The sequence below is a fragment of the Salvia hispanica genome, chromosome 3 (genome assembly GCF_029641045.1).
Source record: "Salvia hispanica isolate PSC_SH4W2 chromosome 3, Shi_PSC_v1, whole genome shotgun sequence".
NCBI classification, from domain to species: domain Eukaryota; kingdom Viridiplantae; phylum Streptophyta; class Magnoliopsida; order Lamiales; family Lamiaceae; genus Salvia; species Salvia hispanica.
The window spans coordinates 8,151,243-8,166,781 of NC_142694.1; the positions used below are offsets into that span (position 1 = coordinate 8,151,243).

The following is a 15,539-nucleotide window of genomic DNA, read 5'->3' on the forward strand; positions in this document are numbered from 1 at the left end:
AGGTGGAAGTAATGGTGAGAGAGAGAGAGAGTGGGAGGGAATTGTATCAATTATGGAATTAAATCCCATAAATCTCGTACATGCATTTAGGAATAGGAACCGCCTCATTATTTGATTACTAAATTGCTCTTTAATGTAGTAAAACACTAACATAATGTACCGACTAACCACTAATCTAAGCCATCCGATTAATCTATCCAATGGATTATATTAGTACTATGTTTTACACTAAGGGGTCAAAAGGAGGGTAATGCACCCCTATATATATATATATATATATATATATATATATATGGATATTACGTTAATCTACACAATTGATTTCAAAGATATAATAAATCTATTTCCTAAATGTCTATATATTGATTATAGAAAACTTATTCTTTCCTTAATAGCCATGGAAGGGTAACTATGTAATACAACAAATTAATTAATAACTATAACCTGATTTTAAATGTAAAATACCTAAAATGTCAAATTTTGTATATACAATTTTTGTTAATTTATCACTACCCTTATTTTAATTATGTTAGCCTAAATTTATAGTACGTAATTTCGGAAGTTTTTAGTTATATTCCGAATTTGGAAAAATTGTTTGATTATAACTGGTAGTAATTGGTAAAGGTCTAGTTTTTTGGCAAATTTTTTGTTGTTATATGATAAAATTTGTTTGAATGATGCATGAACTTTTTATGGTCATGTCAATACGAAAATTCTGATAATCGGTGATAAATAATTGTGGAGTGTGACCATAGTCGTTTTTTTTTTCCATTTTTTTTTTCGGTGAAATTATCAGCATTACTCAACCAAATTATTGTTTTTTTTTCTCTTTCCCGTTAAATTATCTGCATTATTCAACCAAAGTATTGAGTATTACTCTAAAATATTCATCTTCACATTCATGATTCACCAATTGAATAATTGAACGAGTAATTTTATAGAACGACCGAAAATTGGCAGCAAACTCCACAATATTGCCACTATTGGCTATAATTGGAAAGTTTGTCAATGTTCTAGCTAAAACACAAATTAAATCAAAATTGAATTATTAACTATTGGGTAGACATAAATCAAAGCTGCAAGAGAGAGAGAGAGAGACGATCTGTAAGCTAGCTGAATGCAATACAATTTTAAGAATAAGAAGACACTCTTACAATAAGCATTCTTTCCTACAGAATGTACCTCCTCAGAAAGCCAAGTTGAATACACCAGCAAACAAACACAACTACACCTTAAAACATGACACTGAACATTTTCACACCATAACCATACCAAAATATTAAACATTAGAAAAATGGTTTGTCCCAATAATGTCATAGTTTGGGCTCTGTTGACAGTGTCGTGCCACCGCCACTCCCACTCCCAACAGTCCGGTTCGACTCTGCCATTCTAGAAGCCAAAGCAAGGATCTCAGGGGATCTCTCCCAGTTTCCACCCTTCCTTCCCCAACTCGAATGCATTCCACCCCGACCTCCATCACCCTCCTTTACTGTACTTATCTCAGGCGACATTTCACCCAATCCACCATTTTTGTAGTTTAAGCCGTCATTGTCGCTAAATTGTCCTTCGTGTTGATCTAAAACAGATCCAATATCCCCCCATACTCCCTTCCTTCCCATCTCAATGTCGTCCACAGCTTTCCCCATGTTAGGACTATTAAAACCACCAGTCACAGATAGAACCGGTAAGGCAGCTTCTCTGGGCACCTTGGCTCTAAATTTATTCCTTGATGGAGGTATGGAACCACATAATGTCTCTTTGAAGTTCAGCAGTAATCCTTTGTTATAGGGATTGGCACGGCGGTCATATCTAAATCTAAAATTCTCATAAGTAGTCTGCAAAAGAAGAAGCATAGAAGGGCAAAGGGAAAGTAATTAATGCCTGCTAGAAAATATTAGGAAGTTTTGAGCAAAATGTACAGTCCCCCTCACCTGATTTGTGCAAATCAAATAGAGATGGAATGTCGTAAGACCACCAACAAACCAAACAGCAATAAATGTGTAGATAATAAGAGCCATGGAGGCAGGGGTTTTGATCATTGCTCGCCATATAGATATCTCGTAATGATTCATGATCCTTTTGATGTAAACCCAGCAGAAAGCGAAAACATATACACAAAGTAGGGTGGTAGTGAAGACAAACATGAAAAAGAACCGGTAGTTTCTCTGCAAAAAAAAAAAAAAAAAAGATTGTAAAATTCAGAATATATACGCACTGGAGTTGTCAAAGTCAAACCAATTTGTTACTGTGATTGGATATGAATATTGTTAATTTCACACAGTGCTTAGCATAATGAAAGAATTAAGCCAATTTTAGTGTTCTTAATTCAGCAGATACAGGTTGATTATTGCATAAAATTTTTTTGATGCAATTCGGGAGCCAAATTCAAGTTGGATGTGAACAATCGGGTAAGACTTGTCTAAAACAAAAAATGAAAGCAGAACCCATATATAAAATAATGTTAAAAAAAGGATATTCATAGAGATGATTAATAGTAGTCTCCATAAGGATAAACTATTGATTTATGACCATCATCAAAAAACATATTGCAAATCATTAAGTGAAGTCAAGTAGGTTATGCCCCCAAGCAATTCAAAAGGCAAAAGTATGTGTTTAAGTCGTGTGCATATCTTACCAGTCCTATGCACTGTCCAACCCAAGGGCAGTGGTGGTCAAATCGTTCGACACAATTATTGCATATTGAACAGTGGGAGCAACGGGGAGGTCTATACAGCATGCATGTGTCGCAATACTTAATTTTCACCGTCATGCCATTTACTTCTACTTCTTTAACACGAGGCAAGCGTAGTTGTGGGGTTTGAGTGCCTCCAGTGTTATCATCACAAGCTTCAGGCTCGGGCGGATGGGCATTTCTAGGAATTATACCTGGATCTCTTCCAGAGGTTAGCAGGAGGAGCATTAAATCCTGAAAATCAAACAGAGTGTGAGACTTTTGGCATAAAAAGCTTAATTGAAGAAGTAAATCACCATGATAAATCATCAACCAATATTAATCCAATTAGAACGTTTCATACGTTGTAGTTCTACATGAGTATTAAAAATTCTATCCGGGTGGTTTCAGACTATTATATACAGTACTTTATACTATAGTATTCCAGTAATATGATACCAATAAATAGTATAAAATTGTTATGGATGGAGTCCTACCCACAGTGACCTGATTGAATTGGGAGAAGCCATATGTATAATTGCATACAATCTATAGGAGAACCGGGTACTCAATTAACATTATGAAATTTTCATACCAGCGGAGTATCACTGTTCATGTAACACAGTGCAAAAGAAATGTAGTCCATTAAATACCACTTCTTATATTAGGAAATAGCTAGATGTGAAAAAGCAGTGTGCCAAAATCAAAGTGCAATCAAGAAGAAGACCTACAAATGTGGCTACCTCAATATTTGACTATCAGAGTTAAACAGCAGCGGTTTTTAAGAACGTGGGAAGAAAGAAAGAATATGTAACAATATTGTCTAACAGTATCAAACCCTACTGTTCACAAGTGCTTTGTATCGAATGTCTTCAGACCAACAACATAAACAATGTTTGTGTGTCCATGGATCATCCTATATAAGAAATAATCCTAATGGCCAGAGATGGTCGTGATAAAGGAAAATAATCTCAGAGATGGTCGTGATAAAGGAAAATTACTTCCATTATTCTTCCATCATGATTATATAAATTCAAAATACCAAGATGGTAGCCATCTGTGCAGGCATAATTACTGGGGGATGGGTGAGAGAGAGAGAGAGAGAGCATACACATGATGTCAAAACAATGACGACTGACATAATATATCCTCCCCAGTTATCATAAGAATCATTCATCAGCTTGTGAGCGACAAATATACAAAAAACAGAGACGGGAGCTACGATCAGGAATATAGTGAGAGCCAGTGATCTTACATCCGGCCCAAAAATAAACCTTCCTTGAAGGAAGAATTTCTGCAACAAAAAAACAAGTGATAATTAAGCCTTCAACAAAGACAAAGTATCGCTGCAGATTAAAAAGTCACAAGGTATCGTATCACACAGTCATGAGCCATAGTAATCAACTGTATATGTTCATGTTTTAGCAAGTTAACTAAGTTCCAGAACTGAAAGTTAGGTGCGAATAAAATCACAAATGATGGGTCTAAAGACAATGAAGTTTGCAAAGATAATATATATGGCATCTGATTCTCAAATTTCTAGTAAATGGCCTTACTGTGAACTACAAAATGCTGGATGGAGCTTAAACCCTGAAAGCAAAACTACCATAAGTCCATAACATCGAAATAAAAGTTCACAAATCCGAAAACACGATTACTGATCTATACAACCAAGTTATTTCACATCTTAGACCTGCTGCAATTAGAAAATATAGCAGCATATCACTTCATCTATGAGCCAGAGCAGCTAACTCTCCCTAACTGCCAATCCCCTCATTATCAATATAGCTACTAGATCTAGTATATCTTCTTCAAGAAAACACAAAAATTATCCTAAATAACCAAACAAACAACATATTAATCAGCAAAAACTGCTCAATTTAACAATCCCTTCATCCCTATTTTATAGCTTCCTCTTCTCCCCACTGGAACAAAAAATCACTCAGAGCTCAAATCAGCATAAACAAAGTAGATTAAAGCGAACAATCACATAACAAACAAAAAATTATTCATGAAAAAGAAAATAATTAAAACTCACATTACTGCCTTTCCAAGCCTGATATATCCGGACCACGTCCGACCCGGTTTCGGATCCGCCTACCTTGTCGGACCCCTTTGTGGGAGGAACCACATACATTTTGTAGCGCAGTTCCTGCCTCGTTTTCAAAATTCCCACTCTCAAGTTCAAATATTTAACCAGCAGAGTCGGAGTCCCGGCGAGAATGGAAAGGCCGTGTTTGGGGAAATGGGAATTGATATTTCCTGTTTCTTTACTCACTTGGAGTGTTTTGCTGCGTGTGCAAAGCTTTACAGGAACGCCGAGCTGACGCGGCGCTTGCTGATTGGGTCAGTGGGGCCCGTGGGAAATAGCGTTGAATCATTACTCCCAAATCCACATTGCAATTCTCACAAAATATAATCCCAAAAAGAGAAAAAAGTCGTTTGTTTAAGGAATAAATTTCATGATTTATAGAGCACCAAATTCATTGCATTGAAAGTGGAGAGTTTATATCTACTTCCAATATTGACTTAGGATGGATTTTTAAAATTTTGTTTGAATTTAAGTGTTTTTCCCTTTGAACTACCATCTGTAATACCTACTATCATTACTTTAGGATAGATTGTTTACTTTATTGACCATAACTATTGCTCTTAATGAAGATTACTTCTACTAGTAATAATTTATATAGATTGTTTCCTCTCATACACTAGTGAGCAAGAGAGAATGAAGGACAAATAAACGGCGGGAGACAAAATGGAAGGGTTAAGTAAATAGTTGTACTCCGTAAATTCTTTAAGCCAAAAAAATTGGAGAAAAATATTGTAGTTAATTTTGAGATGAATGAAAAATATTACATGGACGGAGGGAGTATTATATTGTCCTATATATTGTCCTATATAAGAAGGAGGCAGATCCTTTTTCTATATATTGCCCAAACATTAAACTGAATCTCATTTCCACGATTTTGTCACGATTTTGTCATCTAATTGTTAGATTAATGCCACGTGTACACCGACTAATAATGTAACATTATAGTCTAATAATGTAAATTTTCATTCTAATAATGTACACCGACTAATAATACAACATTATAGTCTAATAATGCAGTTGATCACAACCATCCAATTCAAGGATCCAATGGCCGTGATTTGTTTGAAGCTTAACACTAAAGAGCTGTGAGGACCCTAATACACCCCTACTTATATATGCGTTTATTATGATGATTAAAAAGGTTACATATGAATTTTTATTTTATATGATTTCATAATTAATAGAGTGAACAACGCAAATGGTCCATAAATTATGCGTTTCACACGCAAGCGGTCCCTGAACTTTAAAATTATCATGGGTAGTCCCTGAATTAAGGTGTAATCACATTCATGGTAACTTTTTTTCACTTTACTTTTCAATCACTTTGTGTCCGATCCTCTTTCTTTTTCTTTCTCTAAAATTTTTGAAAATAAAATATATTATGAAAATTTTAAATATTTTAATTATAAAATTAAAATTAAAATTAAAATTAAAGATTTAATTATTAAAATAACTTGTAACTAAATTAAATAAACTTAATTATTAAAATACTGGTAGCTAAATATATTAATTTTTATAATTATAATATTTAAGCATTTCATAGGAATTTTTATTCTAAATGATTGAAAAATAGTCAAAATATCATTTCAATAAAACTTTAAGAAAATATCATATTCATTACTCAATAGAGAGAGAGATAAAATATGATATCCAGTACCAAGATATGAAAGTCCAAAAATGCCCCCTATCTTAGGAGTATTCTTAGTGTGAAATTGTGATGAATAGTGAAAAAGTAACATAAATATGATTACACTTAGTTCAAAAATTATCCATGATATTTTAAAAGTTTAAATACCGTTTGCATGCGAAACGCATTGTTTAAGAACCATTTGCATAGTTCACCCTAATTAATAAAAGGATCGAGAAATTGTGTTTTTTTTAGGAATTAGAATTTCCTGACTACTAAAGCAGATCAGCTGCAAATTCTTCTCAAGTACTAAAGCAATCCGTTTCTCAAGTACTAAAGCAACCCATCTATATATCCCCGACCACTAAAAAGAAGAGAGAAAGAAAATAAGATAGCAAATATTTTAACAAAATATATTGAAAAGAAATTTCTTACAATCAAGCCGTTGAAACAAATCAGCTAGCTGAGAGATTGACGGAGAATTACAAATTACGTAAACATAATTCTCGATTGTTTTATCATGTGTCAGAGCAGGAAAATATTAGGCTCAGAAAAAATTTATCATAGCCTTCCCACGTACCAATTCTCAGGCAAAAGCATAGATACGCAAAATTGGCATGCGGGTAGGCTAAGATTAACTTTTTCTAAGCCTAATGGCTTAACTCTCTGACATCATGATAAAAGAATTGAGAATTATATCTTTGTATGATTGAATTGATTCATGAAACAGGTTTACACAGCCTTTAATAGGCGAGATATACATAAGTATATTATTTGTTAGCTACAATTAAGGAATTAGAATATCATATATAGTGGAGTATAAATCAATTCCTAATACTCGGTCAATGTCTTGATTGTAGGAGATTTCTTTTCAACAATTAACTAAAGACCGTTACTAAAAAATTGAAGGAATATGTGATAAACTCCAAACTTTTCCATACATTGTCAATATAATGTAACACAATGTGACAATGTAAAGATTTGACGTCAACACTGTCAATACAAATGTACAATATCAATACAACGTCAACCGTTGACACTGTGTTGACATTTTTTGTTACTGTTATTTTATCATCTGTTGATATTTTCTAACGGTGCAGATCTTTAAAATTTGTACAATATATAAAATTTGAATTTTGATCGCATTCCGTACTCTCAAAACTTTTATATCATCTATTTTACTCGTATAATACTCTGTTTGACAATTGGTAATTAATTAGATATATACACACATATATTATGATAATTAATAAGGTTAAAACTGCATAACTAGAGATAGTACTACTCGATACTTTCAAAATATTGGTGGCCATTAATTCATTATGTTTACTATATATCAATTTGGATACCTTTAGACAGTATCTTTTTTCCACATGCTGCCTAATTGCCTTCGTTTATTACATTTAACTACGTAATGATGTATTGCATGAGATAATTGATATTTGATCAACCCTATAAATTAAGTGTGTGATATAGTAGACGAATCTACATTGGTCAAACACCATCATCTGTAATCTTCATTTTCAAAGTTTCACATACGGCCGATTGCACTATTGCATCAATCAAACAAGTATAAACATTCATATCCACAATCACAATATTTCCTTCTATTTTACTCAACAACTAATTAAACATATGTTATAGCACTAGCTAAGTGATACATGAAGATATTTTCGTCCTCCATCCTCAGATATGTTGTTTGTTCATTCTCCTCCATGGGTCACTACTACACATGCTGGACTCATCTGCAAAACAATCAAATGAAAATTTATATATAAATAGCTCATGAGATTTAGAAAAACATTAAATAAGAAAAATCAAAACAATTATTTTAAAAATACACCCATATGCATGAGAATTAGTAGGAGTCCAAGCAAACACTAAGGCACAATGGTTATAAGTATTCACCCAAAAATATGTAACAAAGACAACAATGTAATAGAAAATTGATGAAGAGTATAGTAGTAATAGTAAAAAATGACCTTAGCTTGTTTAAAGTTTGAATCACTTCTTTCCATCAAAGAGCTCCTCAATGGCATTCTCAATCTCCTCTCCTTGAAACTTAACATACTTCTCCGTTTGCCTCCCCGGCGTAAACACCTGGCCGTACCTCCCGAGAAAGGAGCGGTAGGCCGGCACCACCATGTTCGATATGGAAACCCTAAGCTCCGACTGCAGCTGATCGTCGCAGACAACCCAAGTGGTCTGCGTCCTGCGTATCTCATCAAACATGGCGTTGAAATTCTTGAATCTCTCCTTGAGCACCGGCTTCACCACCTTCCCGTGGGACGTGAGCCCATCGGGATGGAGGTAGCTCAGCAACTTCCCCCACGTCTCCCTCTGATACACCTTGTGGTACTGCCTCAGATCCGTCGACTTCTTTCTGCACCACGCATCACCGGTTAGGCTACTTATTTCATTTGACCCTCTTACCTTCTGCAACACGTATCTCCCGTTGTTCATCAGGAAGATCGCTCCCAGAGCGTGGTCCTTGTACAGCTTCGACTTCGCCTCCATATTCTCATCCAGCAGCTCCATCATCTTCGTCACCTGCCCCTGGAATGGGGACCCGGATCCCGATGACTCCGCCCCATCATTCCTGTGATGCTCTTTAAAGATGTGCTCAATGCTCTCCTTGTACTCACAGGCGTAGTTGAGGTAGTTCATGATGTAGCGCGTCAGAGGATGGATGGCCCCACCAGGGACAGGGGTTTTCCCCGCGTCCGTCCTGATGGAGGTCTCCAGCTCTGAGAAGATGGAGACGGTCGCCTCGCCCAGGCGGGTTTTTATGAAACCACCCTCGGCCCGCAACTCCCGGAGCCAGGACTCCTCCTGCTCTGGGAAGAGGCTGTCGAGGGTGGGGAGGACGTCACGGAGGGCCTCGTACGTGTCCAGGAACTTGAAGAGCTTCTCTGAGGCGGTCTTGGTGAGCGCGACAGCAACTGCAAAGTTGAGTACTGTCGCGCTCAGGCCCTGCGCCAGGCCGCAGAGGACGTGGTCTGACGTGCTGGCAGGGAAGACCGCCCTGGCCAGGTTACGCTCGCTGGCCAAGAGCGTGGGGCACTGCTTGAATATCGAGACCCAGGAAGCGATCTCTCGCTCTAGATTCTCCCATTGCATCTTCTGGACGTCGTCGATGCTGTGCTTCTCGAATCCTAGCTTGTGGACGCTTTCCTCGAGCGCGTTCCGGCGCGCCACCGTGTAGGCCTCGCAGCACTCGGTCTCGTAGCCTATGGCGATCATCATCTTCGATAGCCGGATCAAGTTGGAGAGAACCTCGTCTTCGTATCCGGGGAAGTGATTATCCTCCTTCGGCGGTGGCGGCGCGCTTTCCTCGGGCGGCGGCGCGTTTTCCTCTTCTTCAGGCTTGGCGTTCTCGTCTTCATTGGTGGCGGCGTTAGGATTGGGATCTTGGAACCTGTACTCATCTAAGAGGTCTTTGAACTCCTCCTCGACGTAGGAGATGGCGCGCTCGAGCACGGCGCCGATGCGGTTGATGGAGCGGGCGAAGTTGGGGTGGGCGGAGAAGGCCAAGAGGGCGGTGGAGAGGGAGGAGAGGCTCGTGATGGCCTCGAGAAACGAGGCCGACTCCTCCGCAGAAAGAGAGCTCCATTTGACGGCGGTCTGGCCGGAGTCGTAGTCGGCGATCCTGGCCTCCACCATGAGAGAAAACTGCTTCACAAAATTGGGCACATCTTGTGGGATGGATGATTCGTCGCCGTCTGATTTTAAGGCAGACAGAGTGGAGAGGTAATTGTCGACTTCTTGAGAGAGCTTGTCGATGTTGAGAGCGGAAGGAGGCGGGGCCGGATCCTCGTCTCCGCCTCCTTCTTTAGCCTCTGATTCAGCTGGAATATCCGTCTCGGCGCCCTCATCCTTGTTTATATCCGCTGGTGTTTCTTCGTCTGTGGCTTTTGTTTCTACGACTTCATCGGCCTTCTCGGCTTTGGCTTCATCGCCTTCGTCGTTGTTTTCAGGTACAGCGTTATCTAAGGATTCGGGTTTGTCTTTCTCAGGATCCATGGCGTGAATTGGAAAGGTTTGTCAGATTTGGCAAGTTTCAATGGAGATCGGCATGAAGGAATGGTGCCAATCTGAATTGGGTGAAAGGAGATTCATTCATCAACCAGTTTTTTCCAATATTTCCAATATTTTTGTATGTTTTTTTTAATTTTGTTTTTGGGTGTTTGGGAAAGTTTGAAAAAATGGAAATGGTCGTTATGGTAGTTAGGATTGGGAGAGAGGAAGAAGGAGGAAATGTGGGTGCGTACGGACAGAAAAAAATGGTGGAAATTTTATTTAGGAGAGATGGAGACAGACAAGAGGAGAGATCGTGGTTCTGTTATTCTTGGGGAGCAATCACACGACTCTTCTTCATACGTGCTCTCCACCACATGCCATTACCACCGCATCATCATACAAAATAAATTAGTTAATTAGACTAGTATTTTTCTTATAAAATGAGTTTGATAAAATATATATCCAATAATCACATGTTCTAGTAGTAATTCTTAGTAGCATGTGGGGTGTAAGTTGCATTTATAAAAAAACTCGAGAATGTTTACAAGTATTGTTATAATGAGCGATTAAATTGATTTTGAGGTCTATATAAAATTATCGAATAGAATTGAAATTATTGATTCAATATGACTCGGTTTTGGACAATGTACAGTTTGATTTGATTTTGGTTGAAACTGTCAAATCAACTTATTTGCAGTTGTAAAGTTGTTAACTCCATAAAAAACATAAACTATTCAAATTAAAGGGAAAATACTACTTACATTCAATATTCACACAAAAAAAAATTCACCGCTTGCGCTTTTACTGTTGAATGGATCCAAAAACTACTAACGCAATACTCCCTAGTGAAATTCATTTCGTCAATATATAGGTAAAACCATAAAACTTAAAATCTTCAATAAAATTGGTATCTGTATATTGCATTACAAAAAATTGGAATTAATGCTTATTAGGCATGCAAGTCCATCAACCAATCATCATTTCTTCTACTTCTATAAATACCAACTAAATCCCATCATATGGAGTATCTCACTTACACTCTCTCACTGCTAATTTTACGATGATGCGGCTGCGCTCACAATATTCCTTCTCGTCGGCGGCGACGGATCCAGTGAGGTTGGTGAGTGCGAGCGCGGTGGTGATATTTAGCCGGCGGTCGTGCTTCCTTTGCCACGCCGTGAAGCAGCTGTTTCGGGGCATGGGTGTGAATTCAATGGTTTACGAGCTTGATGAGTACCCGGAGCTGGAGAGGCTGCTGCTGCTTGCGGGGAACGCCGCCGTGCCGGTGGTGTTTGTCGGCGGAAAACTCGTCGGTGGAATTGAAAGAGTTATTGCCTCACATATTGGTGGAACCCTTGTTCCTCTACTCAAAGAGGCCGGTGCGCTTTGGCTTTGATCTACCTTAATTAATTTCTCTTCTCTATTGTGATTTTGTAGTTTTCTCTTTTCTCCTTTTTAGTCAAACTCTCTAATAATATTTCTCATATACTTCTACCGTGGGATGTATTCTGGTAAATATTGTTAGAAAACAAGACACTTGTTATCCATTAGATCGTATGATGTAACGGTTAGATTAATGCTACGTTTCATCTAATAATGTAGATTATTAGTTTAATAATGTAACTTAGCTAGTAATGTACAATTTTAGTAAAAATAATGTAGCATTTTAGTCTAATAATATAGATTATTAGTTTAATAATGTAACTTGGCTAATAATGTAGCACCTTAATCTAATAATGTAGTTTATCACAACCATCCAATCCAAGATCCAAAGACTATGATCTGTTTGATGTTTAACACTAAAGACGTACCTTAATGCTCCCCATCCCTACCATTATGCAAAAGTAAGTAAATATTAATTAAAATCATCTAAAATAGGTCATAATACTACTACTAATTAAAAGGAAAATCGTTGAAGAATAGTACTCCCTCCGTCCCACATTTATAGTCACATTTAGTTATGGCACGGGTTTTAAGGAATTAGTGGAGTGTGTAATTAATGAAGTGAGAGGTGGAGTGTGTGTAATAAATGAAGTGAGATGGTGAAGTGTGTAATAAATGAAGTGAGTTGGTCGAAGGTATGTCCCTTTTGACTTTTTGGTTTTTTTATTTTTGTTTTGGTTTATTTTAATGTAGATAATGGCAGTTTGGTGTAATTTTAGTAAATAATGGGGTAAAATTTTATGCCCAAATATGGAAAATTCTAAATGTGATTCTAAATATGGGACGGACTTTTATGACAAAATATGACTATAAAACTGGGACGGAGGGAGTACTATATAAACTGAAATATATGTAAAGGTCAGAATAAGGTACCAGTGATTCGAGACTTCGCGTGCAGAAATTGAACCGCTGAATTGCAGAACATTCTTTAGTAGTAGATCAAGACTCTTACTTAATACCAAAATATTATATTTTTATTGTAAAGTAAGCATAATGACAAATAAGGCCCTCAGCTTTCCAAACATGTTCATAATAACATCATGGCTATTGGAAATTTGGAATCAGTTCCGTTTTGCCTAATACAAATCAATTACACACATGTATAATAAAATATTAATGCATCGTTTCGCACATTCTTTAATTATGTTAATTCACTCAACAAAAGATACATGAATTCAACTCTTAAAAAAAATATATACTACTACATGAATTCAAGCATCAAATCTGTGCATAAAGATCATAATGTCATTCAAATGCCATTGTTTTGTACTACACTGATAAATATAATTCCGTGCGTAATTAAAGAACATAACATTATTTTGACAATCATTCTTATCAATCAATATATCGTGCCACTGATGTTTTTTAGAAAAATGTTTACTGTGCGGAGGTTGATGTAAGTTGCAAATGTAACATGACAAGACAACGTGCATGGGCCTGACATTTGGTCTCATAATAAATGATCTAAAAGTCTAAAACTAGGCTAAATTATTGGTGATCATACTAGTTTTGCTGAATGGTATTGCAAATATGTATTCCGAGTATGATACATGTAGATATACTGAGCATCCATAATTAACCTTTTCAGCATCGTGAGATTTCAGAGCATCCATTTGAATATAGTACCACTCCCTCTTTTCCGTGGTAGTTGAACATTTCATTTTCTGCACTCGTTTTGTAAAAACGATAATAAATAGTTAAAATGGAGAGAGAGTAAAATAAATGAAAGAATAAGGTAGATAAGAGTCTTATCTATATTATTCTCTCTCATACTTTACTTTTTCTCCACTTTAACTATTTAGTACTATCATTTTTCTAAAACGAGTGCACAAAATGAAATGACTCAACTACCATGGAACGGAAGGAGTATATAGTTTCATATTTATCATTCGAAAGTATAAAGTCACGCAACATAATTAGATCTTAATGGGTATTTATATCTAAAAGATATACTCAATTTGTAAGATAAAAAGTTAAACTATATTATTCTCATGTTCATTTCACGGCATATCAACAATAGGAAATAATATCATTCTATTTGTACTAGCATATCTTTTTCTTACTTGTTTTTATTATCGGTATATCCACTAAATGAAGAACATAATGAACTTCAAATAATGTTTTTATACTATTAAATGTATTCATAGGTTTTATGATCAGATTTTCCTGTGAATATATAAAGGTAACGACTAATAGTTTGATAATTTGAGTGTTTATAATTGTGTTGAAAACGTGAAATGATTTACTAGTATCTAAATGGATTTTTTTTTTCTAAGAATTTGAATAGAAAGAGAACGTGAGCAGACCCCCACCCAATCTATGGCGCTTGCATTAACTTAATTATGAAAGCCCAACCACAAAGATTGTACATATCATTTACTTTCATAACAATTTTTTGTCTTCATATAATCAAAGGAAATCTAACATTGAGATTTTTTTTTCTAACTTTCTCTATGTTTTTCATTTTTTCTTTCCGTCAACTAAAAAATGAAAAAAACGAAGAAGTAAATAGGTATTAATATGAATATTACTGCTAGTATTGTTGAAGTACTGTAATGAAAGAGTATTTACTGTGATGTGACAAATCAATTAAATTGAGTAAAAGCAACGAACTATCGACCACGCGGTTATTAATAGAAGATGGGAAATTTCATACTACTATTCCACCACTTCAAATATAGCAGCATATCGCGAATATTGCGGAGAAGTTCACTTGTCACTATTTATTTTTCTCATTTTATTTTAAATATTATTTCTAATTTCATAGTACTTATTATTGATGTATTCTAATATATGAATTTTGATAAATTTAAATACATAATCTAAATGTTATCATTGAAAAATGAGTGAAAATATAAAAAGAAAACAATTTGGGGCGATGCGTTACAAACGTGTGCTTTGAAAGCTACTGGATTCTCGGTAGGGATCACCTAATGACCTAATACTAATCCTACGACATTTCCTACTACCCACTACTAAATAGACATGCGACTCCTATTTGGCAATAAGTAAATCATTTCCCAACACAACCTTGCTCCTCTATCTTTACTCTCACTAATTCTTCCTGAATATACGTTTCAATAAATACAAATATAAACCTCTTTCCTCTACCTTCTCTCCTATTCTCTCTCTACTTTTGTTAATATTAACTAAATATTGTATTAACCTTTTACCAGTAAAAAAAAATATCAACATTTCTCAATAGGAACTAAAAACTTTTTATTTGTTATATTAACTTATAATACTATTTCATTTAGCAATGGAATTAATCTAGAACACGATAACAATTTTCATCACATTTATTCTAAATTTATGACAATAATTTTTTTTATTTGAGTACAAATTTGTAACTTGTACTATTTCATCACATTTATTCTAAATTTATGACAATAATTTCTTTATTTGAGTACAAAATTTTAACTTGTACTATAATTTTATAACGTTATAGAACTAAGTTTTATTATTAAAGTAAACTATATTTATAATTAGTTATACCAATTAAATATTCAATTTAAATGAATTAGTTTTATTATTAATTATATTATTTTACATATTTATTTATTTACTGAAAACATATTTTATATCTATTTATCATATAGGCCCTCTATTTTTATTTAATAATGACTAATACAATTATGTAGATTAAGTAAAAATAGGGAGAGAAGACAGATGAAAGATTTTATTGG

At 35.5% G+C, this 15,539-nt stretch overlaps 2 protein-coding genes and 1 pseudogene across 3 annotated transcripts; 1 reads left to right on the forward strand and 2 right to left on the reverse strand.

Moving 5' to 3' along the window:
• Positions 1–1,096: 1,096 nt before the first annotated feature.
• On the reverse strand, positions 1,097–4,952 carry LOC148930054 (putative protein S-acyltransferase 7). The gene is made up of 5 exons (XM_089068206.1): positions 4,710–4,952; positions 3,783–3,965; positions 2,636–2,926; positions 1,932–2,165; positions 1,097–1,835 (listed from the first exon to the last, which is right to left on the reverse strand). Exons 1-5 carry the CDS (start codon positions 4,806–4,808, stop codon positions 1,314–1,316), a joined length of 1,329 nt encoding a protein of 442 aa, XP_088924332.1. The 5' UTR covers positions 4,809–4,952; the 3' UTR covers positions 1,097–1,313.
• A 2,946-nt stretch (positions 4,953–7,898) lies between these two features.
• On the reverse strand, positions 7,899–10,580 carry LOC148930055 (exocyst complex component EXO70C2 pseudogene; annotated as a pseudogene). Its single transcript, XR_016137019.1, has 2 exons — positions 8,373–10,580; positions 7,899–8,135 (listed from the first exon to the last, which is right to left on the reverse strand). The product of XR_016137019.1 is annotated as an exocyst complex component EXO70C2 pseudogene (transcript).
• An 893-nt stretch (positions 10,581–11,473) lies between these two features.
• LOC148930056 (glutaredoxin-C5-like) lies at positions 11,474–11,806 on the forward strand. The gene has a single exon (XM_089066356.1). The coding sequence runs from the start codon at positions 11,474–11,476 to the stop codon at positions 11,804–11,806; it is 333 nt and encodes a 110-aa protein (XP_088922482.1).
• The last annotated feature ends 3,733 nt before the right edge of the window (positions 11,807–15,539 follow it).

Excerpts from the sequence above, each read along its gene's own strand:
- LOC148930054 (XM_089068206.1), bottom strand. The coding sequence starts at position 4,808 with ATGTATGTGGTTCCTCCCACAAAGGGGTCCGACAAGGTAGGCGGATCC. Across the intron at positions 2,927-3,782 it reads TCATTGTTTTGACATCATGT|GATTTAATGCTCCTCCTGCT; the intron begins GTATGCTCTCTC and ends TTTGATTTTCAG. Across the intron at positions 1,836-1,931 it reads ATTTGATTTGCACAAATCAG|ACTACTTATGAGAATTTTAG; the intron begins GTGAGGGGGACT and ends CTTCTTTTGCAG.
- LOC148930056 (XM_089066356.1), top strand. The coding sequence starts at position 11,474 with ATGCGGCTGCGCTCACAATATTCCTTCTCGTCGGCGGCGACGGATCCA.